At 46.9% G+C, this 23,611-nt stretch overlaps 1 protein-coding gene across 7 annotated transcripts in view; it reads right to left on the bottom strand.

Moving 5' to 3' along the window:
• The window catches only part of BTRC (beta-transducin repeat containing E3 ubiquitin protein ligase), a 1,125,814-nt gene that overhangs the window by 24,999 nt on the left and 1,077,204 nt on the right, over positions 1-23,611 (bottom strand). For all 7 annotated transcript variants that reach the window (XM_078643631.1, XM_078643626.1, XM_078643630.1 and 4 more), the window contains one exon: positions 830-1,023. In XM_078643631.1, the coding sequence (XP_078499757.1) occupies positions 862-1,023 (162 nt within the window). In that variant the 3' untranslated portion in view covers positions 830-861. The remainder of the gene's footprint in view (positions 1-829; positions 1,024-23,611) is intronic.

The following is a 23,611-nucleotide window of genomic DNA, read 5'->3' on the forward strand; positions in this document are numbered from 1 at the left end:
TTGATACACTTTTATATTACAGTGTTGCATCTGTACCTGCAAGAGATTGGAACCTCTGACTCTGAGGCCCGCTGTATGAAATCAAACATGTATCTGCTGCTGCGACTACAAAGAGAGTTAGTTCAGGCATCAAACATGCAGGGAGGTACGGTAACCATGCCCTACAATGTCACAAGTCCACATGTTAGTCTTGATAAAAAACAAGGATTGGCGAAGCCTATTAACGTCAGCTTTAATAAGCTGAGGCGTGGACCCATGTTGTTTACATTTGTTAGTACATGAAAGTCACAGATATGAGCTTTGACAAAAAGGAAATAAAAACTACAGTGCGGGTCTCATACACAATAAAGACTTTTAACAACAAGAAACAAAGACATAAAAGATACAAACCGCCCACACAATGGACATAGAAAACCTTTCTTGTTTTAGTTCTTTGGTTTTTGTGGTAGTTAATCTTTATTATCTATGATAGCAACAATGGCTTTGGTGGCATTACTGTTGTCCTACTGTCAATGGTCCAAATATTTCTTTTCACCATGGTCTGTTTGACCACGGCCCCCACCTACGGACAGTGCCTGTGTTCACTGTAGTTGTAAAATAACAACTTGGTCCTCGAGAGACAGCATACTTATGATACGTAAATGTTTAAATCAGCGAGTGCCAAAATATACCTATGCCCAAGGCCCCTTCACCTTAAGATGGCGCTTGTCTACACAGTCAAGACGTGTCAAATTTCGAATTGAATTCTGCTAGCAACCACTGCTTTATGACAATTCTTTCACTTTCGGAAGTGCATATTACACCCATACATATTATCCAGCATGTGTACCTGTTCAATTCAGATGGATAGATCCATGCTCTTTATCTAGAGATATATGTGTATGTTCTAGATGGCGAGTGGTTCGGCTGTCCTTGCACTGGTGGATCGTTGAGGAAATCCCAAATAAGAATGGTGTCATCATGTGAACTGCTGATAATTTGGAACTCATCAAACTGAAGACGGAAGACTCTTCCAGAATGTTCCTGTGAAAACAAATAATTTAGTTTGTGTTGTAAATATGTCAGTAAATTACTGTCAACGAATCCACTATTTAATAACATAGATATTTACCCCTTCAATGTTGGAACTCCTAGCTCATTCCTCTACATTACCAACGTATACAACTGGTTTCTCCAGTGCAAGAGAACTTGATTGATAATAAGTGCACAGCTTTCTAGAAATAAGGCAGGATGGTCAGGTGTCTGCGCAACTCTCCGGTGCATTTATTGCTCTTCTACCCTCTGCACATCAAATCACCATTTTAAAAAACGAGGTTTGCCTTTTAAAACTCTGATATGAATTGTGAAGAAGGAATATCAAGATGGTAAAGACATAGGGAGCTCTACCTCGCTCTCCATCACAATTCTCAACCAACCCATTACAAGGCCGCGGACCATCACTGAGACATGGATGAGCGGGTCATCTCCTGGAATCCTGTACCTACTGCCAGTGGTGCTTGAACAATTTTCAGAGTGGGGGTACTGGCCATCAACATCACCTGACTTAAATACCCCTGTTTTGCTTTAATGCCAAGGAAATCGTTATCAATACTGCAGAATGTTCAGTAACACCAGTGCCCAGGGTGATGGGGGCATTTTGCTCCCGAATGACACCAGTTTTTTTCACTACTAAACCATGGCATGAAATTCCGCCTTCCTTGCATCTATTAGGACCCACTGCATCCTTGCAACAACACTGATGCTGCTGATAAATATTGTGAGATATTTGCTTTGTACTTTGTAAAGCAAGTATGTGTTTTCATTTATATATGTGCTCGAAACCCCCTGGAATACGTTCACCTGTACCTCAACAAGAGTGTCATTAGTTAAATTGTCAAATACCTTACATTTGCAGCCAAAGTATCAGTAAACAAAGCTGTTCATGTTCAAAGAATTAGCAGCACTTTGTCAAACAAATTTTCCTGTCATATGACAGTCTGTACTTGAGTGCATAGTAAATGCTCTAATGCTATTAAGTAAGGGCCTCTTATTGCTAATTCTCCAACTGAACTCCATCAAGGACATCGGAGAGTGCTGCAGCATCACACACCCTACTTCCACGCCACAGCACACTGCCCAACATCACCCGCTCTCCTTGTCCCTGATGCCGCAAACACTCCCTGTATTCAATCTTCTCTATTCTTCCTAAGAGTTGCTAATGGAGTTAGAATGCTTTTCAATTTTCAGTAAATTTACTTGGTAGTGTTATGATATACTTTGGCCTTTTCACAACATAACCCATGTGGCCAGTCCCAAAGCCTCCGAAGCCCCAATGACACGACCTATGACACGACCTACAGCCACTCCCGTGTGGTTTGAGGCATAAGGAGTGCACCCTCGTCATCCAACGCTCAGCAGACTCTAGATAGAGAACATGAACTACCAAATTTGGCAGAACAGTACAAAAGACACATTCATTTATTTGTTCCCTATGTAATACAGAATATAGTAATGACATGATTGACTGTTCTGTGAGAACCCAAAATTGAATTGACTCCCGACTCACTCGAAGCAAATGCTTATTTTTTTTACTATTGTATTGTATTGTATTGTAATTGCATTTACGTAGAGCCTACTACCCCTGACGAGGTGTTGAATCACTTTTTTGGCGAGTAGCACGCTACTCCGTAGCCCATAAAGGATTAGTGTTGAATTAGTATGGTGAAATATGAAAGTAAATTGAGCGGTGGATATTAGTTATTTCGATTGAGAAGAAGAGAAGAGGAATAGAAGAGGGAAAATGTTTGCATTTATATAACACTTGCTACCGCTGATGAGGTGTTGAAGTGCTTTTCAGGGAGTAGCACTCTACTCCAGAAACCAAACAGGGTTAGTGGGGAACTAGCAGGGAAATATGACATTAATTTGAGTGGTGGACATGTCTATTATTTGGATTGAAAAGGAATAGTGGAGGGATCGAAGAGGGAAGGGTCTAAAATGTTTTTTTTCTTTAACGTTCATACCAATAGGAGGGGGTTTGGGATGAGTAAAGGGGAGAGGGGAGAGGAGTGGAGGGAAGGGTTTAGAAAGGCTTCTATGGAAGATCTGAATAGTAAAAGAGGGAGGGAAGAGGGAAGAGTCAAACAGGTTCTTTTGGGGATCATAGTAGTGGAATGGAGTTTGGGATGAATGTGAAAGTGGAGGTAGAGGATACATTGATAGAGGTATACGGTGAGAAATAGGGTAGTGCATTGAAAAGAGCAGTAGAATGAGGTCTGAGATGAGTCAAAGTTTAGGTAGAGAATTTATTGAGAGTGGTATAGGGTGAGAAATAGGGTAGTGCATTGGATATGCTGAATTAGAAGCAAAGTAATAAATATATAGATACATAAATAAACACATGGAAGGTAAGGAAGGTAATATATGTAGATTAACGTTGCATTTAATAAACTCCAACGTTCAAGTGCTGCTGTACTTTAAAATAATTAGTTTTTATTTTTTGTAGTTCAATAGTGAAGAATTTGTAGAGAAATACTTATGATAAAAGATTTACTTATTTATTTAAGTATCACGTATTTATTTATGCAGTCACTTTTATATGTTAAAACGTAGACTAATGTCAATATAGGTAATATGTAAATTTTTAAAGCCGATCTAAGGAATATTAATATTGCCAGCAAGGAATCATTTTAGGGCCTCCAGATTAAAAATACTCCCAGGTGGTCAGCATAAGCGAAAGAAACTGTTACTGCAGTTCTTTCAAATTCAAAGCACTCCTGGGACAACTTGAGCCAGAGTGTGAAAGCAGTTGGGGACAGGAAGAATATTGGGACGGTATAAAGCAACATTTTAGAAGGGAGAGATGCAGGAATGTGGAGCATCACGACCTTCATCCACAGAGAGCTACAAATCGCAAACTGTCCACCATACCTGCTGCACACTAGAAGGTTCTGTGAGTAAAGCACAACCCTATCAGCAGGGCTTTAAGTGGGCCTGGTCTCACCGGGCCGGAGCACCAGCAGTTTTTTAAAGGGGGCCTCGAAACAGGTCTCTATCGGGCTCTGTTTTTTGCCCTGGCAGAGGCGGTCCGTTTTTTCCAGACTGCTGTGACAGCAGGCTCATAGATGTGCGCATGCTCACACTGCTCACTTCTCACTAGTGGAGAAGTAACGCATGACGTCATGCCAGACAAGCGTTGTAGGGAAAGGGAAATCCTTTAAAGAGAATCATTTTCTCTCTGGATTTCCCTTCTCTTTTTGAAACTCAGGAGCAGCAACATTGTTGTGGTGTCACCAGGGCTTAAGTGGAATCTTTTTCAATATTATACACAAGCCATAGTTGCTGCTTATTAATCTTATGCAACTAACAACTATTGACAAAGACAATATTCCTGACTTTTTGTAGGTATGATGTTACTTGCTGTATCATATATGTGGATGCAATGACAGAAACTGCAAAATACAAGTCGGGCGGCACACTATGCTAAGCACAGATTTTAGCTGACATGTTTTTAAGCCACGCCCTTAATTACATTGGCCACGCTCCTTTTAGAGACCCCCCTCAGTTTTTTCATCCCACTTAAAGCCCAGCCTATCAGTAACTTGAAGGTTGAGTGTAAAGTAGTTATGGCGGGGCACCGCCTTCATCTATGTCCTCAGGTGAGCTCCCAGCTGTGATCGGGCTGCCCTGCCTCTTTAAGTAGAACTACCGATGGACCCATCTCCCTAGAACACTAACAGTAAGAACCCATCTCCGCCCCATCAATACATCAATTTTAATGCACGCGACTTGATGCCATATGTAAACAATGTTATTGCATGGCTGGATGGGTTAAAGGTTTCACAAGACAAATTGGCTTCAGTTTTCCCTCCAAATTTCTTCTTTGCTCTGTGCTAAGACCTGTATGTTAAAACAGTGCACCCCCAGCCACCATTTTGTGTTCACAAGCCAGTGAAACCAGCCCCCCTGCATCACCCTCCAGCAACAGGGATATTCTACATCAGAGGGTGCTTCTGTGAGCTGTTTGAACTGTGTTTACTAGGGACTGTGCACTTCATTTTTTTGGCCAGTAGAGGGAGTAAAGATTTATTCAAACAGTATTGTTAGATTTCAAGTTAGTGAGGCCTTTACCTGCAGAAGTCCAAAGTGTGGATTGAGCCTGTCTGTCGCCTAGGAGATTCTGAACAGGAAAACAGGCACCCCAGCCCCCCCTCCCCCAGGCCAGCAGACCCAGCACTGGGGATTGGCTTTTTAACAACCAGGCAACTCTGAGCCATCCCCTCACACTAGCCCAGGCCCCTTAAGGCCTTGCTGGGTACACCCCAAATCATTCTCCTCCATCTTGAGAGTTGCAGCCTCCCTGTGCCCCAGATTGCAGTGAGCAGAGTCCAGGAAGTGGTAAGGAGGCAGACTATTGCTGTCTCTTCCCCAAAAGAAAAGATTTTTTATAAAAACGATTTTCCCTTTCTGTGATTTCTGTCTTTGCCTATGGTTGTTACAGTTTAAAAATTGTAGTTTTAACCTGCCTGTGATTGGATATTTTATCACCTGTTTTGTGTTTTAAACGTGTGTGTTTTCCTGCCCATAATTGCTTCCATTTAACGTGTTCAATTGTGGGATTTGCAGTCCAAACTCTGTAGTATTTCCCTCTCATTGCTGATGACTTTGTTTTTCCCTCCAAATTTCTCCGTTGCTCTGTGCTAAGACCTGTATGTTAAAATAGTGCACCCCAGCCACCATTTTGTGTTCACAAACCAGTGAAACGAGCCCCCCTGCCCCCCCCCCTCCCCCAGCAACAGGGATATTCTACATCAGAGGGTGTTTCTGTGAGCTGTTTAAACTGTGTTTACTAGGGACTGTGCACTTCATTTTTTGGCCAGTAGAGGGAGTAAAGTTTTATTCAAACAGTATTGTTAGATTTCAAGTTAGTGAGGCCTTTACCTGCAGAAGTCCAAAGTGTGGATTGAGCCTGTCCGTCTCCTAGGAGACTCTGAACAGGAAAAGCAGCTTCCAACTCCCTGGCCAGCAAACCTTGTCTGAGGTCGCTGGGACCTTATATGGTCTGATATTGTTTGTTACATGTGTAAACTGATTGGTGGTTGTATCTGATGTTTCTGTTGGATTAGGGTTAGTGTCCTCATTGGCTGGGTATTTGAGTGTTATGATTGGTTTCTGGGTCTGTGATTCAATCAATGTAGGGTTTGGACTAGGGCTCGGGTTAGGATTTCTATTGGAAGTAGGGATTAGGGTTTCCTGTGTTAATGGTTGTTGGGACTAGGGTGGGACTAGGGCTAGTGTTAGACTTTTAATTGGAAGTAGCGATTAGGGCTTCTGGTGTGATTGGTTGCTGGACTGGTTGTGGGACTAAGAGTAGGGTTAGGCTTTGTATTGGAAGTAGGGACAAGGGCTTCCTGTGCCATTGGTTGCTTGGACTTGGGGTGGGACTTCTGGTAGGGCTAGGGCCTCTATTGTAAGTAGAGATTAGGGTTTTTGAACTGATTGGGTGCTTGGACTAGGGCTAAGATTGGCTGTAAGGTCCTGGTCTCTTATTGGTTCTCGATTTTTACGGCTAGTGTTGTGATTGGATAGTGTTAGGGCTAGGGTTCCCATTGGCTGACGGGGTCACCTGATTACTAGGGCTATAAAAGGCCAGGCTTAGGGCGTCGAGGCTAAGGGCGGAGAGTACAAGGAAAGTTGCCTGTTTGAGCCTGTTAAGGGCGGAGAGGACAAGGGCAGTTGCCTGTTTGAGCCTGTTCAAGACTGGTCGGGTCCAGGGCCAGAAATGCTGCCAACATACATACCTCCATTATGCATCTATATACGTTCAATGTACTTATGGATCTATATATTTATCACTTTATTCTAATTTAGCATTTCCAATGCACTTCCCTATTTCTCTCAATATATCCTCTACATCTTCTCTCTCGTTTAACCCCAAATCCCATACCACTGCTATGATCCCCAAAATAACCCTTTCTAGACTCTCTCCTACTCTACCCCTCTTTGCATCATCTTACACCTCTTTCACTATACCGATCTCCCAAAACAAACCTTTCTAAACTCTTCCCTCTTTTCTACCCCTCCCCAACCCTTCTCAATCCAAATAACTGACTAACATATCCACCACTAAAATTACTTTCATGTTTCACCATACTAATCCAACACTAATCCTGATGGGTTCCAGAGTAGCGTGCTACTTGCGCTTCAAACCCCCATCAGGGGTAGCAAGCGCTATATAAATACACACCTCTTTCCCTTCACTATCCTTTCCCTACCCAAATAACTGAATAACATATCCACTGCTCAAATTACTTCATATTTTACTATACTAATTTTCAACACTAATCCTTTATGAGTTCCGGAGTGGCTTACTAATTGCCAGAAAAGCGCTTCAACATCCATCAGGGGTAACAAGTGCTATATGAATGCAAACCTTTCTTCCCTTTTTATCCCTCCGCTATCCTTCTCACTCCAAATAACTGACTAATATCCACCACTGAAATTACTTTCATATTACACCACATTAATTCACCACTAATCCTTTATGGGCTTCCTGAATAGCATGTCTTCAACACCCCATCAGGGGTAACAAGCGCTATATAAATACAAATCTTTTTTCCTCCTCTATTCTTCTGCTATCATTCCAAATAACTGACTACCCTATCCACTACTTAAAATGTACTTGTGTGTTTCACTATACTAATTCAACACTAATCCTCTAGGGGTCCCGGAGTAGAGTGCTACCCGCCGAAATAGCGCTTCGACGCCTCATCAGGGGTAGTAAGTGATATATAAATGCAATTACAATACAATACAATACAACTCAGCTAAGATGGGGGTGGGGATAAAGTCAGTGAGCTCTTTAGTATGTGTAAGGGAAATAACCGTGCAAAATGTGTTGTGAATTGTCCCATGCATGTTACATAACGAATCATAAAAAGCCTTCTCGAGAACAAATACTTTTATTTATGTTAAACATCAATATGTGGCGCTGTGAATTCAACGCCAGAATACGAATTAAAGTGAGCTATGCCCCTTGTTTCTTATCCAGAAGAGCTTACCTTCGAAGGCCTAAATTCGAATAAACTCATGCGATTGATTGTTCTTTTTTGACACTCTAGAACTGATCTCACGCAGTTTTTGCCACAATGAAGCAAACTTGACTGGCCACTACACCGGCATGTCAAACCTTACCACAGGAGTCGACGAGGCAGAGAACAGACTAATCAAATTGTAATACCTATCGAAGTGTGTCTCTTTGTCTTCCTGTCATGGCCGCCTTGGATGTGTCACAGTAACCTGGCGACGTTAAAGCAGGGTCAGTGGCACTTGTGATGAACTCAAGCGCATTTCGCATTAAGGCAGTCACACTGGGGGCAATCTGACTACTGTGTGAAGTGTTAATGACACGAAACACTCCCTGCTGACGAAAATGCAAAGTGGCACTATTCCGGTTTCAGCTTGGAAAGCTGCTGTCAGTTCATGGAGCTGCTTCCCCAACTGCAAAATGGAATCAAACTGGCCTGCAGTGCACAATCTCTGCCTGTGAACTTTCTCCTACGGCTTGCAAATTGAAGTCAAACAGTAGGTGGTTTCCTCTCCCTGGTTCGGAGCCAGGTTTAATTTTGGACGGCCGTGACAACAGAGGAGCCCAGCGTGCTGAAATGTGATGCCCTGTAGTCACAGCTATAAAAGAGCTTCTAAAGCAAGGCTCGTGTGCACCGTGCTCTGGTTCTGTCGTGTATGCATTTTAAACTTTCTGCACAATTTAATATACCAACGTGGGTTCGTCTGACAATTCATTTGACTAATCAACGTCTCTTTTAATGCTTTAGACGATGCCATCTCTAATAAACTTACACTGTGTAACACATACTATGCTACATTTATCTTGAGCGATAATTCTCGGAGTTAGTGTTCTCTCTGCTACCCAAACGGGCAGGTGGAAAGTGAGAGCAGCCTGGCCTTAGACCATTGTGTGAATGTGCCCTGACATTAGTACTCTTCCTACAGATTAACTGCTGTTTGCAACCCATAAACATTTTAAATGTTACTATTTGAAAAATGCGGAATTCGTTCCATAGGGGCTTACGATGTAGGTGGGTCCGACACCGAGGGCTCGTCGATGTCTGACCCACCAGCATCTGCCCCTGCGGTCCACCCGCCGCATTACGTAGCGGCGGGCATAGACATCGATATGAGGGACAGTCTGCGGCGCTTCCGATGGTGCGTCAGAGGGTCAATAATACCTAAATACCTACAAAAAGGGCAGTGTCTGCTCAGGCACCGCTGTAGAGATTACAATGTCCCTTTCCACCTACCTTTTCATGGCGGTTCACCTGCCACAGGCACCGCATGGTGTCTGCCACGATGCAGGGATTTTTTATTGGGGCATGTGTGGCAGCCCACAGCACACATCGCAATAAAAAATATACACATTGCGACTGCCGTGAAGGCGGTCGTATTGCAATCAGGGCAGCGGGACCACCGACTTCTAGTCGAGCGGTCCTGCTTCCGCTACGGTGCCAGTCGAATGAGAGTCAGACCGGCATCGTAATAAGTTTGCAGTGGGGAAGTGTCACCTCGCCGTGTAAGTAAGTGCACAGCAAATATAAAATCGCAACAAGGAAAACATTTTGCCTTGTGGAGAAATCTCTTCCCAAACACTCCCATAAAATCTGGGGGTGTGCTATTCACCTTGGTACCCTAGAAAGGTATTCACTCGATTTTCGTCCTGGAGCAAAACTCCAAGCTTTTCAGAGTCACTAAAGACTTTGTGAATACCCACAAATGCATGAGATTGTGGGTGTTAAAAAACTCACAAGACATACCGTAATTTGATTCACCCACTCCCCCGTTTGCATGGGGATTACTACTGCGTAATTTTATGCAGTAATGCTGAACAACTATGCATTGAGAAATGCATTTACACCAGTTGATATCATTTTGTGTTATTTGACTACCATGCACCCAGTAATTTGAGGTCGTAAACAAATGTTAATGGGTAGATATGGACTTCTGAACAACGTCACTGTATACTGTACGTGACCAGCTGCTACTGCATGTCTTAAGATGCATCCCAAAATCAGAAGGACAAAATGCAGAAACTCACCCTATGCATATAAAGTCACTGTAGCATAAGAAGCACAGGAACTTCAAAGTGATCGACAAAAAATCCGTAATACTATGTTACTATGTGCTCTACATTGCTGACTGGGTGAGCTCTACTTAATTCCTAACCCCCAGACTAGTCCAGCTTTAGCACTTTCCCTGTGCACCGAATCACATTTTGTCTGTCACTTCCGGACTGCAGTTCTCTTTCAGTAGCCTGATCCACTGTCAGTTGTACCACTGTCCTCAGCCCGGGTCATAACAACCAACAATGACTCTCAATGAACACCCAACACCCTAACATTCTACAACGTCACTAGATGTAGGACATGCAGGACACCACAGTTAGTAGCCCCAACTACTTTATGGAGCAGAGCTCTGAGGAAAAAGATCCCCTGATTTAAATATAAGTACATGAGTGAAAATTATGGAGCATAGCTCTGAGGAAAAAGATCCCCTGATTTAAATACAAGTACATGAGTGAAAAGTGTGGTGGAATCTATTAGGCCTTTTGCCAGATACACCATATTCGGCTACCTGCACACAATTTGCCATCCTCCTTTAAAGATTTAGGGCAGAAAACGCATACATAGAGTTTGGGCTGCAGCAGTGATGGAGGATGTAAATGGCCTGACCAAGTTGATAGAACTGAGACAGGAATTTAGCAAGGGTTTTAAGAGGGGAGAAGAGGCGAAAGTACTAGGGCCTTTTTCTTAAGAAATTATGGCCTTGAAGATTTGCTTGCAACCCACTTCTCCAAGTTGCTTAAGACAATAGTAAAGAACATTTATATGGTAAGATGACATAGGCATGTTTTGCCACCTAATTTGTCCAAAAATATCTGGTCACATATAAAGTTGATGTTAAGCAACAAAGTTATCTCAAACTAGTCTAGAGCCTCCCAAGAACATGTCTCATGAAACACCTGAGTAAAGACATAAAAGGACTACATGTCCCCCAAACCCACAGGAATCTCATGAGGTTTGCTCCAGGCTGGGCCATCTTGAAAGCACAGAAAAGAAGTCCTTTGTGGTCTACAGTGTCCTTGCTATGCAATTGTGATATATAGTTGCTGTATTCGAAACCTCTTGTTGAAATCATGTTATGTTTTCTTCTATAAAGTGGACAAAAGACGTCTTGAAATCACAGCTTGCAAGGAATAGAATGGCACTTATTTTCAAAATGAGTTAGCCATAGGGATTATGAACTCTGTAGAACTTGGCTGTTTCACAAAAGAGTGTTATCCATTAGGATTATGATGTCTATTGCACGGTTTGCTAAACAACGAATCACCTGTAAGGGTTATGAAGTGTTGCGAACTTCAATGGAAGCATATTAGCTCAGAAGTATTGTTGTATAGCATTCTGTCAACAAAGATAGTGAATACACATATGCCCAGGGGTAGAAACTACACATGCAACACTAACAAATACTTTAATGTTACAGGTATCCATTTGTCACTAATGCTAACCAAGCGTGACATTTGATTCCTAATTTTGAAAGTACTTCTCCAGGCATACTATCGAACCTCACAACAGTAGTATCTGGTTTGCTGTGGGTATAGTGAAGTGTAGACATTACCATAGGTCCTGTCAAATCCGCATTTCCAGAATATTGTATACTGTGACCTGAGTGAAAGATTCTGATACCGCATTATCTCAAGCCATGGTGTAGTAACTAAAAAACAATAGGGAGTTCAGTGAAATCTATGATAAAGTTATTAATATATGATTTAATAGAGATTGAACAAGAAATCCGCAATCATTTAAGACTGGACAAAATTAGATGCCATTAAGATCCTGAGCTTGTCACGGCTGTTAGAACACTCAAACGCGGGGATAATTCCCCTGCTGTGCTGAGCGTTCTATTGAAACGGGCCTGGCCGTGACGAGCTCAGCTCATCATGAGCACACGAGAACTGTGGCTCATGACGAGCTGAGCTAGTCATGAGCACCGGGGCGCTGTGCGCGCCCTCCCCTCCCCCCAGCACAGCAGGGGAATCGGGCCAGCAGCGAAGGGGTTAAGATATCATGCATTGCTGCAGGACGTGCTTTGGAGAAAGACACTGTGGTTTGCAGAATGAACATATAACAACACTGAGCATTCTGCAACAGAAATGGCACCCTTCTTTTGTATGTATGGTTATCAACCTAGAATGTTACTTCTGGATTTACCTTCTTTATCACACCTGTGCATCCAGTTTAAGAAAATTTAGATAAGCTCCAGCAATAAAGGGAGAATCCAATTCCACCTCAGGTAAAATATAAAGGCTGCTACCATTTTAGGTTTAAATCTTTTTATTTGAAATCTGCACCTGGAAGACAAGTCAATCAGCGCAAACATTACAATGTCAACAGCAATCATAAACGTATGAAAGGTAAGGAAAAGTCTTAAGAAAGTGAGCATAACAATCCAATACCTTCCTAACCTATGGCAGCGTTGATACACAAATGATATTACACCGTGCCAACCAGGTGGAAACCCCCCTTCCCTCCCCCCTTCCCTCCCCTTCTCTCCCCTCGCCCCCCGTCCAGTGCTCGAGTTAGTCTCTCCCGGCTTCGTCTCGCCAGATCTTGACGCAAAGTGCCCCTGCCTCTCCCTCAAGAGGCCTCCCCCTCTGGTCCAGTGAGTCTCAATAAGCGGAGATACCGTAGGCATGTAAGTTCTCTGAATTCTGTAACCAGTAATGAGCGGAAAGGCTGCCAAAGCTCGTCATATTGATCCTTGTCCCCGGCTAAAGTAAGTGACATCTTCTCCATCCCCAACACACACCACAGTCGATGAAGCCAGCCTGTAGTGGAAGGGACCGTAGTAGTGCGACAGTGTATTAAGATATTTTGTATCGAAGAGCCTAGGGCGATAGCCATTTGGCGTCCCCTGCGTGAGTGTAGAGGGTATGTCAGGGGGTTAGGAAGCCCTAGTATGATGTAGGCAGGGAAGCAAGGCAGTTCGGTGTGAAAATGTGTGTCGATGTCGTCGATCACCTGTGTCCAGTACTGTTGTATCCGGGGACAGTCCCACAAGATGTGTAGTAGTGTGCCCAAGTGTCCACATCCCCTCCAGCAGTTTTTATCTTTACTGTGGTCCATCTCATTTATCCGTTCTGGAGTATAGTACCAATATGTGGTTACCTTAGTTAGTGTCTCAGTAAGTCCGGAGTGATATGCTGAGTGTCGTGCTCTGTAGGAGATTTGGTCCCATTCTTTGTGGCTCAGGGCTCTGCCTAGTTCCCTCTCCCAACGTTCCCTGCCTGGGTTATAAAGATGAGCTGGTTGTGGTTGAAGGAATTTGTAAAGATCAGATATTAATTTGGTGTCTGAGGTGCGAGTCAAGAGCCATCTCTCGTATGGCTGAAAGTGCCGATCGGCCTTCTCCCTCACCTGTGGCTGGAGTGCCCAGTGTCAGACTTGGAGGTAGCGCATCCGCTCCGTTTTGTGGAAGTTGAATTCCTGTCGGAAGTGCGGGAAGGGGAGAACACCGTCTGGGCCATAGATGTGACATAGGCAGCGACATCCCGCCGTTCGCCAGTGGGCGTAAGTCCCCTTGGCCATGCCCGGGGTGAAGTCCGGGTTTTCGACTAAGGGCGTAAGCGGCGAGGGAAAGGTAGTGAGGTCATGTACGGTATTAGTGGCATCCCACACTTTCAGTGGGACCCGCGTGACGAATGAAGCGTAAAGATTAGCCGGTCGAGCGGCCTTGTTGAGGAAGGGGGCGTCCCGCTACTGCTTGATCCTGGAATAGCCAGTGTTTTTCCGACTCCCACTTGCTCCATTCCACCAGGTAGCGTAGCTGTGCTGCCTGGAAGTACTTGTGCAGGTCTGGTATGCCCAATCCCCCCGCTTCAGGAGCTAAAGTGGTCAGCGCCCTCCTCATTCTCGGCTTCCGCCCTTGTCAAATAAAGCGGGCGAGGTCAGAATGCGTTTGCCGGATCCAGCCTGTGGGTGGCTGGAGCGGTAGTGCGCAGAAGAGGTACAGAATTTGGGGTAAAATGGTCATTTTGACCGCTGCTATTCGGCCCCGCCAAGAGAGGGGGAGGCTTTTCCATCGGCCCAATTCATCGCGTATTTTCTTCTGGAGTTTATTATAATTGGCTGCTATCATGGTGGGGAGTGTGGGGGTCAGCTGGATCCCCAGATAAGGCACTGCGTTTGTCGCCCATTGGAGGGGAAAGATGGTCCGAAGATATGCCCTGGTAGGGGGTCTCAGGGAGAGTTCGAGGGCCAACGATTTGTCAGTATTCATTTTGAATCCGGCCACCGCTGCAAAGGTGTCTATTTGTGCCATGCACGCAGGCAGGGCCGTCTGCGGGTTGTCAAGTGTAAGTAAGACGTCGTCTGCGTAGAGGCTGATGGTGTGTGTATAGCCACCAAATTTTATCCCTGTCGCCTTTTTGTTTTGATGGATCCTCTGGGCGAACGGCTCCATATATAGTGCAAAGAGCAGAGGCGACAGCGGGCATCCCTGCCTCGTGCCTCTCTCAATGTCAAAGCTCCGTGAGCTATAGCCGTTTACTCGGACCACAGCTGTAGGGAATTTTTAACAATTAAAGATGAGGGTGCAAAATTTCTCCCCGATGCCGATTTTCTTCAGGACCATCTCTAGGTACGGCCAGTGAACTCAATCGAATGCCTTCTCGGCATCAACCGCCAGCAGCATACATTCTTCAGGGATTCGGGAAGTCTTTTCTATGAGGTGTGTAACTCTCTTGGTATGATCTACTGTTTGGCGGTCCGGTATGAATCCCGTCTATAAGGCCCGGTAGGTAGGGGCCCAGTCGGGCCGCTAGAATGCTCATGTACAGTTTGAGGTCTACATTTAGTAGCGAAATGGGCCTGTATGATCCGCATTTGGTTTTGTCTTTCCCAGGTTTGGGGATGACTGAGAGGGATGCACGTAAAAGGTCCTGGGGGATGGCACCAGGTTCCGAGAAGGTATTAAAAAGACGGGTGAGAATCGGAGCTAATATTGTGCAGAATGTTTTGTAAAAAAGGGCCGTGAAGCCATACGGCCCTGGGGCCCTCCCTGGCTTAAGTTTAGCTATGGCAGAGATCACTTCCTCAATGCGAATATCCCTGTCGAGGTACTCCGCCTGTGAGGGCGCCAAAGAGGGAAGCGTGACTGAGTCAAGATAATCAGCTGCCGCCTGGCGGTCTAGATGGTCACTGGTATAAAGAGTCGCATAGAAGTCCCGAAACGTTTCCGCAATCACTGCGTCTTCCGTGACTGTAGACCCGTCGGTGCAGGAGATTTCTTTCACCGTCTGTTGTTGGCGCATGACTCGGAGCCTACTTGCCAACAGCCGGCCACATCTATCCCCTCCCGTGTAATAGGCATGTCGCAGCCGTAAGGCTGCGTATTCCGCCAGATCCATATCTAGGGCCGACAAGAGGTGTCTGGCCAATTTAAGTTGTTTCCATATTCTAGGAGCCCCTGTTCGCTGATGGATTCGCTCCAACTCCCGTACCTTCTGTGTAAGCTCGTCCCGTTTGTGTTGTCTGTCTTTATTCTCTGCCGATGAGAGGGCTATAAATTCTCCTCGGATCACCGCTTTCATGGCTGCCCACTGCGTCGCCCGTGTTGTGTCACCATTAGCGTGTGTAATTGGTAGTCGTGAATAGTGTCCTGAATGTGTTTTACTACTACTTTTCTATGTAGAAGAGTGTCCCGAAGACGCCAGACCCTGGGGGGATTTGAGGTAGGAGGCAAAATGAGGGTGGTGATGACTGGTGCATGGTCTGAGAGCGAGAGTACCCCTATCTCCGTCGAGGTGGATAGAGCGCAGACCGGGCCAGAGACCAAGAGATGGTCTAGCCTAGCGTAGGTTTTATGAGCATTGGAATAATAAGAGTATTCTCTGTCGTTTGGGTGCGTGCGGCGCCAAAGATCGTGGAGGTCAAGCTCCGCCAAACAGTCTGTGCAGCTGGCGGAGAATGCTCCGGTCTGGGGAGCACGTTGTGCTGACCTATCCAGGACTGTGTCAAACACCATGTTGAGATCCCCCCCTAGTATGACGTGTCTATCCGGAGTGACTGTGACGTCTGTAAGAGCTGAGTGCAGAAAGCGTTCCTGGCCGTCGTTAGGACTGTAGATGGACCCGATTGTGAACAACAGACCTCCCAGGGCAAAGCGGTACGCTAACAGTCTCCCCCTTTGTTCTGCACACTTATGTAGAACCTCACCTTTAAATGTCTGTGCTACTAAGATCGCTACCCCCCGGTCTTGTTAGGGCCCGAAGAAAAGAGCTGAGTTGGGAACTTTCAAGAGCGGAGTCTGTGACAATCGCGGGCCACTAGGTGGGTTTCTTGTAGTAGACAGATGTCTGCTCGGGTGTTCTCTAGCAGGGACAAAATGGCACGCCGCTTAACGGGATTGTTGAGACCTCGTACATTCAAAGTTAAGATCTTAAGGGTTGTAGGTGGCATGATGACCATTGGGAACTGACTTGCTAGTCCACACACCCGGAGGGATGCGGAACGCAGGGACGGGACCAAGACTATTGTGAATAGAACTGAGCACTGGACTACCCACCCCCACTCCCACCCTTACCCACCCCACACCCGGCCAGCCCCCCCAACCCAACTTCCCCCACTCCCCTGCCCCAACATCAACCAACTGCCCCCCAACCCCCATGCCCTCCCACCAGTCCCCCCACAGCAACCCCGTAGAAAAATACTACTCATAGTCTCGGGCCTACCGGAACAGAGTTCAGGTCCGTAGATTGTCAATGTGAATGGTAACGTGGCAGCGGCTAACTCCGCGGCTCCCCCGCCCTTCCCCCCAGACAAAGCTATAGCATGAAGGCATACCCCTCGATAACAACATCTTACAGTTCAGTCGCTGTGTTGTCGGCCACCTCCTGTACCGCCGCCTCCCATTCTCGAGCGGCCGTGATGTGGTCAGGCCTCCGAAGAGACCTGGGGGATCGTCGTCATCGCACAGTCTGCCACCCCTCTCCGGGTCGTCGCATCGGCCCGTTCTGCGATCTACTCGAGGAGGCCTCTCAAGATCCTGCCTCTTCCGGCATGTCAATGCCTAGCAGTGCACACGTGTCTCGGAGTGATCTGAGTTGGTGTAGTGACCCCTTCCACTTGAAAATGAAGTGAAACGGGTGACCCCAGGAGTATGGCACTTCGTTGTCTCTTAAAACGTTTGTGGCGGTCCTGAAGGCTTTGCGCTTCTGTAAGGTATTGGCAGAGAGGTCCTGGAAGAGGGCGACAGGATCCCCCCGGAAATGGATTGGTTGTTTCAATCGGACCTCTCTCAAAATGCGTTCCTTCAATGAAAAATCGGGGACGAAGGCCAGTATGTCCGGGGCGGCGCTCTTCGCACCAATCCGACTCTATGTGCGCGGTCAATACGAATGTCAAACTCCCCGGGCTCCCCCAGGACTTCCCGGAATAGCTCCTGCAGGTAGTTGACAATGCTGTTCCCCTCGGACTTCAACGTGACACCCCGGACCCGTATGTTGTTCCTCCGAGAGCGGTTCTCGAGATCCTCCGAGTGCGCTTGTAGGTCTACCTGTTGGCCCTGGAGATGGAGGATCTCCTGTTGTAGCCGTTCCACCTCCATGCTGCGGGTCTGGTCTGCCTCCTCCACCGCCGGCAAACGCTCCCCCAGGCCATCCACATCTCGGCGGAGCTCCCGCTGTTCCCCTGCTAGTTCCTGTTTCAGGGCCTGGAAGTCGTCCCTCAGGGTGTTAAAGAGGGAGGCTAGGAAAGCTTTTGTGATGGGGGCAGTCTCATCTTCTTGGCTTTGGGGGCTGACAGGCGCCTTCGGGGATGATGTCACCTGGGCCTTCTCCCCTTTTGGAGCATATTTGTGGAGCAGATCTACAATGTTGCGGGATCCTTTGCGCCCCGTGTGAGCCATGTCGCCGGAGTTCGGAATCGATTAAAGTCCGGGCGGGGTACTCCGGGAGGCCGCAGGCGTCACCAATGCGATGTCGGGGTCCAGACTCGGTAGGCCCGTGGGTCTGCGGTGGAGTCCGAGAACTTGTTGTGCCTGAGCAACTGGGGTTTTCGAGTATTCCTGTCCGTTCATGCGGGCTGAGAACCGGTCCGCTCCGGAGGCCGCTATGCTCCCGCGTTCAAAGAGCTGATGCGATGTTGGGGACAAGACTCGCTAGGCCCGTGGATCCGTGTCGGTGTCCAAGAGCTTGTTAAGCCTGGGCCACTGGGCTCTCGAGTAGTCCTTCCCGTTCGTGAAGGCTGAGAACCGGTCCGTGCCGGTCTAGGTCCGTAATGCCCCTTCGGTCAGGGAGCAGATGCCCCGGTGTCCGCACCGAGGTCCAGGGTGCGGGATGTGGGAGCCCTCCGTTCGAGCCCTCAACCCCCGTGGCCGGCCCGCTGGGGCGAATGCTGGGTCCGTGGGGGCCGCCGCTGCTTCGCCGCGCCCTCAACGGAGTCCCGTACTCCTCCGGGGCCCCCTAGTGCGAATAACAGCCGCTAGATGTCTGCTCCGAGTGGGCCGTTGGTGTTCGGGCGGCGACCACTCCGGACGGAATATGGCGCTGTATCGGCGGCTGCCGGTGTTCCCCCACAGCCTGAAGCCCGGGCCTCGAGTTCCAGCACTCCGCCGGAGAGGGCGAGCAAGCCAGGGGCGCGGGTGTCACCCCCTTCGTCTCGGGAGTAGTCACCAGTCCGGCAGTGCGTGGGGTCACGCGATCGCTGACGCGCTGCAACCCTGTCTATCCCAGGCCCCCGGTTGGTGATATCGGCCTCTTCGGAACTGGGGCCTGGTTCTTTGGCTCCGCCGCCGTTAATTCCGCTCACCTCTGCACAGGCTCAGTCTCTAGTCGACGGGATCAGCCGCTGTCCACCTAGCCGGGGGGTCCGATGTCTCTCTGGAGGGCTTGCACCCACTCCGGGTGCAGAAGCCGCCGCACCGTGTCGCCGTCCCCGGAGGCCAGGCCCCAAGCCGGGGACTCAGGTGGCTCAGCAGCCCACCCAGCCGCCAACCAGCACCACCTCCGTCAGCTCCGGCTGTATGTCGGCCTCGCGAAGCCCCGGCCATCCGTCCGACGCTCTGAGGGCGACGGCAGCCTCGTGCAGTCCTCCGATCGCGCTGTACCAGACCGTGGGGCGCAGGAGTCACTCCAGGCGGCAAGCGCCCACGCCCGCCATTTCGTTGCTTCGTGCCGGCGGGAGTTCCCTCTGTACGCCTCCCAGCTGCGGCAGGCGACCTCAGGTAAAGAACACCGGGGCAAGGCACTGCAACTTCGGTTGTGAAATACGTGATTTCAAGGGGCAGATCACTCTATTAAAAGGGCGATTTGGGGTTCAGGGTCGGGGAGCCTCGCAAGACGCGTCTGGTCAGGCCGCCATCTTGGCCACGCCCCCTGCTACCATTTTAAAGGTCGAAATAAAGACCAACATCCGAATAGTGAGGAGGTAGCAAATTATTTTTTTTACAGAGTTTTATATAGCGCAAACTTGACCCGAAGGTATCGGGTATCAGAGCGCTTTATATGAGCACCAGTTGCGTTACATGAGGACACATTCGTTTTTGTTAGGCACAGGGAGATTAAGGGATGTGCCCAGAATCACAGGATGTTGCGCGTCCTTGCCAAGACTCGAACCCGGTTCCCGAGATTTGAAGGTCGACCGCCCTTGCCGTTAGGCCAGCTCCTCTCCCCTTTGCTTCCTTTTCATCATTCTTGTCATGTGAAACAGACTGAAGACCTCCTATCACATTTCAGTCCAACTCAAACATGGCCTCAAGCCATGACACAGTCTGGTGTTGAGGCAAAGGTACTTCTCACACCAAGGTCTCTGCCATAGTGATCTCATAACAAGACGACGGCCAAGATCTAGCTGAACTCGGCTCCAGATCGGAAACAGGTTTCTGGTTCAGATCAGCGATCGATGCCTTTGGAGCCAAAACCAGCCAGAACAGACTTGGCTTTTGGCCAAGGTACAGAGACATGGCATGGTTCCAGGCACAGGCTCAATGGGATCTACTGGCACCACCAGGGAATGTACGGCAGGTGGAAATCCTGCTGGAAGCCATGATGGATCCATGGGACCAGAAGGCAACCCAAAGGAACCCAAAATCACCTGAAAAAGCTGCAGGTTTGATTCCTGGAAGGCTTCCGCCTGCTGTTGATGATGGCCTAGGACATTCGAGGCATCTCAGCTTCAGATGGAGTATGGGGTCAGAGTCTGGCCCTACAAGTGCTAATTAAATGATATTCTCCTTGAAGAGGGTCTATTGGGGACAGGAGTTCCACCTGGGCAACTTGAGCTTCAGCGAAGATTTGTCTTCAATATTCACTTTGGAATTACTCAAGGACGGTAACCTAGAGCGGGATAAGGACTTGAATCAGAATGGAACTGATACTTGGAGTATGACCAGGGGCGGTGCGCCCATTAGGGCGCTTGGGCGTTGCCCCATCAATGAATTTGAGGCACTCGAGTTGAGTAACAACTAACAAGGGTTGCCGTCAGTGTCACTCACCCACTTTTAATCAGGCCGTCGGAGGAAGTCAGCTCAGAATGGGGCAGGCCAGCAGGAGTTCAGTCCAAGTGTTTGCCATGAGTCATCATCATGACATCGATAATATCTATGTATCAGGTGCCGGTCGGCGGAGCGCACAGCAAGAGTGCGCATGTTCTGTTTAGGGCCTAAATAATTTTGCACCAGCCCGAACATGCGCACTAGGCTGCTCATTAGAAGAGCGAAGGTTGTTCCATGCCACTCTTCTAATGAGCAGCCTAGTGCTCCTGTTCGGACTGGTCGCAAAATATGTTAAGCCCTAAACAGAACATGCGCACTACTATTGCTCAAGCCAATCCTGGCGCTGCTGGAGCAGCGTCTGGATTGGCTGAGACCGAGACGCAGGCGGCTGTCTGAAGAGAGCCTCGAATGCTGTGGCAGCAGGAAAACTAAAACGCGGGACCCGGGGGAAGATACACTTTATTTTATTTTTTTTAAACCCCTCCCGCCTCTCTCCCTACCCCCATCACGCGCAACACCCCACACGATAACCCCACACACCCTTCATGCCGCCTGCAACTGACTCTTAATATATGTTTCAAATGCTCTTAAAGGAAACCCATACTGATTTAGAGTTAGGAACAAAGGTCTGTTTTTCATCCACCAGCTTAAAAAATATATTGTTAGGCATGTGGTCATTTTTGGTGAAAGTGCAAGTGCCTGATTATATTAAAAGGTGAGCACCCAGATGAGAAATTGGCTTATAGTCACCCAATTCCCAAAGCATGTAGCGGACATGTTGTGCATCTTCTGTGCAGGTATTTCCATCTGGAAAATACACTTATGACTGTGAAAAATCTGAAAACTGAGCATATTTATCCCCGGATGTTTGGGTGACCAATGGATGGAGAAATGATTTTCGCGGATGTTCTGATGTATGACGTTTGAGAGTGAGCACTACAAATGCGTTGGACACCCCATGAGGATATTGAAAAAGATGCATAATGAATTTACCACACTTATTTGCACTGATAAAGGTGCACCTAAAATAAATCGGTGTTAGTGGGGAGCTAAGCCATGAAATGGGGCTGCTGTCACAAACCGACCTCACAGGCAAACCATGCAATTAGTTCCTTCAATATTTTTTTTTTCTTTTAACTTCACTTGAAAAAATTATTATGAAGGACATTTTTAAACATTAGTTGCCACAACATGTGTAGATTCCTCTTTTCATAGATGTGCTAATGCGTATCAGCAAATTTACTTTAAGGAGGAAAATCTATAGGAGTAAGGTCACAGCTTTGGGCCCGGCACCACTGCAGTAATAGCAACTATGACCCTAAAACTTTCATGAACTTGGAACATGTGTCCAGGACTTTAGATGGGATGAAAAACTGGGGGGTCTCCCAAAGGGGCGTGGATCATGTAATTAGGATGTCAGCAGAACAAGCGATAGACAGTTTGCCAGTCACTATCTTTGTTAGAACAGATTCACAATTGCTTTAAACTAACTGCTTTTTCAAATTTGCTTGAAAATGCACCATTTGCCCATTCTTTTTTCAAAATGTTCTTAGGGTAAGACCCCCCTCCCCCAAACTCCTGTAGGTGGTTCAGGTTCGCAACCTACGCTCGCGCGCTACAGTGCTGTACAACAATTGTTTTACACCCCACCACTTTCAAATGTCACCAGCCGCCATGGAGTATGACCAGCTTTGTTTTTTGTGCTCAGATACAATCAGCTTCATCTTGGGCTCACTGGTGATCTTCGGATGCACCAGGGAGCATTTGTTTCATGATTTGAAGTCATACTTAGATCTGAAACATAAAAAGCTGATATTGTAAGAGCCCATGACTGATATCTGCTTTCTGTAGGTATGGCACTGCTTGAAACCTTTGGTCTTCATGGGGGTGGAGCTCATATCCAATAGCACACTGTTTAAAAATTGTTTAGGTTGCTAAAACACCATCCAGGTTGGGAAGAAAAGCTCTGCATCCTCGTTGAAGGCCTCTGGGGAAAAAGGAACTCATGTCAGCACACAGTGGTGGTGCCTATATGCAATTCCATGCCACCACTTCCGAAGGCAGGTAGAGGTCGCTGCACAGTATGATGCTGCCACCTACCGGCACTGGGAGCAACTGCTGAAGAGTGCACCTGGGGGAATTTAAAATGTGAGGATTATACAGTCAGAAGTATCCACCAGAAGTAATAGTGTATGGCACGCTGACATCATACATAATGAATACATGTATGACCATGGGTTGAAACTACACATGCAATACTAACACATACTTTCATGTTACAGTTATCAACTTTCCACTCAGATGTAAATCAAGCACAAAATGGTATTTCCTACTATTGAATGCAGCTTGTAAACAAGCGTATTGTAATGCTGACTGTTATTAATATTCAGTTACTTTATTGACCTTAATTGTATTTCAGCTCCAAAGAGTTTCGAAATATAATAGAGAGTGACATTTAAATTCTTTTATTGTTTAAGTTAGTTAAAACCTTAACAATATACCAATAAAACTATATATCTTAAAATAGTATAAAATGTGATCACACAAGATTTGCTCGTGCACAATGATACATCGGGAGAAATGGGAGTGAGTCTAGGGCCGCTGTTGCTACTATGCTCTTAGTACCATAGTCTTAATCAGGGAGATGAACTGTTCTAATTAGTTTCGCATATAAAATCAAAATGTCATCTTTTGGCAGCTAAGCTGAGGGTCTGTTGGATCAAGACACTATACTATAGCAGATCTGCAGGTGCACCTACTATTAAAAAGTTTTTTTAACAATAAAAAACTATTTCAATTTTAAATTAATAGAGAGTGGAAATACAGTGAATGCGAGCAGGTATATCATAGAGAACGCTTCAAGTTCAAGCCTCAATGTTTAAACTATAGTCATACTAAAATTCTCCTTTACTTTTTTTTTTTTTTAGATATTAACACTGCTTCCAGTGTCGGAGGTGAGGACGCCCTCACCAGTGGGTGATACTGGAAGAATGGAGGCTTGACCTTGACTGGTGCCAGCGGGTGGAAGAAACCGTGTACAAAAGCAGGGGGTGTGTTAAGAAGTGGA

Source organism: Lissotriton helveticus, chromosome 5_1 (assembly GCF_964261635.1).
Source record: "Lissotriton helveticus chromosome 5_1, aLisHel1.1, whole genome shotgun sequence".
Lineage (NCBI taxonomy): Eukaryota > Metazoa > Chordata > Amphibia > Caudata > Salamandridae > Lissotriton > Lissotriton helveticus.